The sequence below is a fragment of the Mauremys mutica genome, chromosome 15 (assembly GCF_020497125.1).
Source record: "Mauremys mutica isolate MM-2020 ecotype Southern chromosome 15, ASM2049712v1, whole genome shotgun sequence".
NCBI classification, from domain to species: domain Eukaryota; kingdom Metazoa; phylum Chordata; order Testudines; family Geoemydidae; genus Mauremys; species Mauremys mutica.
Genome location: NC_059086.1, coordinates 33,965,699 through 33,969,470, shown reverse-complemented (window position 1 = coordinate 33,969,470; position 3,772 = coordinate 33,965,699). Strand labels below are relative to the sequence as shown.

Genomic DNA, 3,772 nt, shown 5'->3' with positions numbered 1-3,772 from the left:
CTTCTGGGTTCTCTCCCTGGTTCTGGGAGGGGAGTGGGGGCTAGTGGTTAGAGCAGGGGGGCGGGGGGGGGAGCCAGGACTCCTGGATTCTCTCCCTGGCTCTGGGAGGGGAGTGGGGGCTAGTGGTTAGAGCAGGGGGACGGGAGGCGATTCCCGGCTCTGGGGAGGGAGGGACGGGGGGTTGGTGGGGGGAGGGCTCAGCGCCTACCCGGGATTGTGTCACGCTCCTCACAGACGCCAGCGTTTCTTCCACCGGGGAGGAATTTTCCTTATTTGCTTTTTATCTGATCTCATCTGAGACTGAACAGGAAATTCCCCCCCACCCCCACCCCCCGCCCCCACCCCAGCCTGGCCACCCACAGTCCCGCCCCCACCCCCGTCATCCCCTTTGGACCCCACAGTCCCGCCCCCACCCCCGGGCCTGTTGGGGTCCAAAGGGGATGACGTCACAATGAAGCCCAGTGCCACATCGACCCCCCCGGCCCACTCCCCCAACCCTGCTCTTAACCCACAGGAGCTGGGGGGGAGCCCAGGGCTGGGCTAGCAGGGGCTGCGGGTCGGGAGTGAGGGGCACTGGCAGGGCTGGGGGAGCCCAGGGCCGGGCTAGCAGGGGCTGCGGGTCGGGAGTGAGGGGCACCGGCAGGGCTGGGGGGAGCCCAGGGCTGGGCGAGCAGGGGGCTGCGGGTCGGGAGTGAGGGGCACTGGCAGAGCTGGGGGGGGCAGGGCTGGGCTAGCAGGGGGCTGCGGGTCGGGAGTGAGGGGCACCGGCAGGGCTGGGCTAGCAGGGGCTGCGGGTCGGGAGTGAGGGGCACTGTGGGAGAGGGGGAGGGGGAGGGGAGGGGAGTTGCTCTGAGTGCTCTTGCCTGGCCCGGTGTCGGCTGGTGGCTGATCCGGGGTCAAGGGGCTTCGGCCCCCCAGAAACTGAGTGACTCTGCTCCCCTCCCCCGACATGCGGCTGGAGCTGGGGTCCCCTGGCCCCTGGGCTGGGCTGTGGGGAATGGGGGTCATTGGCCCTGGGAGACCCTCCCCCATCTCCTCACACCATCCCCCCCATTCCTCTCTTCCCCCCACTCCACTCACCACCCTCCTCCCCTGCTCCTCCTCTCCCCAGGCTGGGACCTCCGTCCCTCATCACCGCTGGGAGCCATGACTGCCCCGGACTCCCGGGTCCCCTTCCGGCCGCCCCTCCAGCTCAGCCTCTACCTGCTGGCCATCATGACCTTCTCCTTCCTCATCCACCTACGCAGCTGGTTCCCCACCGCAAGGCAGAGGCTCCCCTCCCCGAATGCCACGGACAGGTCCCCAACCACGCCCCCCACCACACCCCCCGCCACGGAGCGCGGCATGTGGACCGTGAACTCCATCGGGCGCCTGGGGAACCAGATGGGGGAATACGCCACCCTCTACGCCCTGGCCAAGATGAACGGGCGCCAGGCCTACATCCTCCCACAGATGCACCAGCAGCTGGCGCCGCTCTTCCGCATCACCCTGCCCGTGCTCTCCAGCGACGTGGTGCGGCGCGTCCCGTGGAGGAACTATGAGCTCCACGACTGGATGTCGGAGGAGTACAGGCACATCGAGGGGAAATACGTCCGGCTGACGGGCTACCCCTGCTCCTGGACCTTCTACCACCACCTCCGGCAGGAGATCCTCCAGGAATTCTCCTTCCACGACCACGTCAAGGAGGAGGCCAACCGGTACCTGGCCGGGCTGCGTGGGCAGCGCCGGAACGTGACCTACGTGGGCGTCCACGTCCGGAGGGGGGACTATGTCTGGGTGATGCCCCAGGTCTGGAAGGGGGTGGTGGCAGACAAGGCCTACCTGGAGAAGGCCATGGGCTACTTCCGGTCCAAGTACCAGGAGCCGGTCTTCGTGGTGACCAGCAACGGGATGGAGTGGTGCCGAGAGAACATCGACGCCTCGCGGGGAGACGTGTATTTCTCGGGGGACGGGAAGGAGTCGTCGCCGGGGAGGGACTTTGCTCTCTTGGCCCATTGCAACCACACGATCATGACCATCGGGACCCTCGGCATCTGGGCCGGTTACCTGGCTGGGGGGGAGACTGTGTACTTGGCTAACTACACCCTCCCCGATTCCCCCTTCCTCCGGGTCTTCAAGCCTGAGGCCGCCTTCCTGCCCGAGTGGATCGGGATCAAAGCCGATCTCTCCCCGCTGCTGGGTGGGACATAGGGGCAGAAAGGATCCAGCCTGCAGGATCCGCCGGGATAGTGGGCCAGCCCCCAGCTGGGGTAGGCGGCCCTGGGGAGTTTAGGGGGCATCAGCATGGACCTTGGTCAGGCACGGGGGCGGGGGGGGGGAGAAATCAAGACGCTGCGGGTTGGTTCTGCCGACCTTCTCCTGGGAGTCACCAAATGGGTCCATCATGAGGCTGAACGGTTAAAACTTGCTCCTCGGCCAGCTCTTTTAAAACTCTTGGCTGTAAGTTATTGCAACAATTTAAAATGTCTCACTTTGATAGCTGCTGTTCAGCCGCCTCCTCAGATATGAGCAGAATGGAAAGAGCCATTAGCATCACCGTATGATACGACATCATGTGTTTTATTCCCCCAAACACAAAACAAAAATATTTATTGAACTTTTCTGCATTACTGATAATTCTACCATTTCCATCTAAAATGGACCAATAGTATTGTCAGGATTCTTTTTGTTGCTAATATACATTTTTAAAAAACAGCCACCTTATTGTCCTCACCACTGTGGGCCATAGAATGTGCCATGTGTCCCTTTGCTTCCCTTATCAATTTTCTACCATTCCTAGCTTCTGGTTTATATGCTGTCCATTTCCCCCGTCCTTCCATTTGTTATTGCCGCTTTCACTTCGGGGGACGGGAAGGAGTCATCGCCAGGGAGGGACTTTGCTCTCTTGGCCCATTGCAACCACACGATCATGACCATTGGGACCTTCGGCATTTGTGACCAGTGTGACCTTCCTCCTCAAGTGTGGAATTGTGGCTGCCGGGGCACCTAGTCAGGTGTTTGGTAAACAATCCCCAATCAATAGCCTCATGGGTCTGATTAAATTCTTCCTCCAGGCTGCTTTGGTTCCTAATTCTTTTCAGCTTAGTGAAACTGACCCTTTGACACCAGGACTCCTGGGTTCTATCCCGGCTGAGTGGGGCAGGTTCAGAGTGGGCACATCCTGGGCTATAAATCGGCCCCAGTGTGTGTGTGGCACAGGGCTGTAAAGCCAGAATGGCAAAGCAAATGATAAGCTCTTACAAGCAACAATAACATTGTAGTCACAAGGCCCCACCCCTCCGCCAGCGCCCACCCACCCCACCCCACCCCCACGGCCAATCCCTCACCCAGAGTTCCCCGCCATATGGACCTAGCCCAGCCCTAGCCAGGGAGCGCCCCACTGAATACCGCCCTTCCGTGTCCGCCAAGAAGAGAACCCAGGAGTCCTAGCTCCTCCCTCTCTCTGTAATCACTTGCTCTTGGGCCAGGAGGAAGGGAGGGGTGGAGCCCAACCCTGGGGGAAATTTACCCCCACCCCCCACGGGATTGATGCACAGTTCAGCAGCCGTGACCCATTAGCGCCCTCCCCCCACCCTGGAAGAACCCAGGTGTCCGGCCTCCCTCTGCCTTGGCAGGGCCAGCCGTGTGGGCAGCAGGGGTGGCTGAATCTGGGGGCGGCACAGTGGGGGGGATCTCTCTGTCCATCACATGGGAGGTTTGGGGCAGCCGCGGGAAGGCAAGCGTCCCCCCCCCCACCTGTCTGTAACGCCCAGGCTCTGTGGCTGGTGTAGGC

General features: G+C 62.0%; 1 protein-coding gene across 1 annotated transcript; it reads left to right on the top strand.

Moving 5' to 3' along the window:
- Positions 1–1,008: 1,008 nt before the first annotated feature.
- Positions 1,009–2,190, top strand: LOC123350188 (galactoside alpha-(1,2)-fucosyltransferase 2-like). The gene has a single exon (XM_044988631.1). It carries the CDS (start codon positions 1,147–1,149, stop codon positions 2,188–2,190), a length of 1,044 nt encoding a protein of 347 aa, XP_044844566.1. The 5' UTR covers positions 1,009–1,146.
- Positions 2,191–3,772: the final 1,582 nt, after the last annotated feature.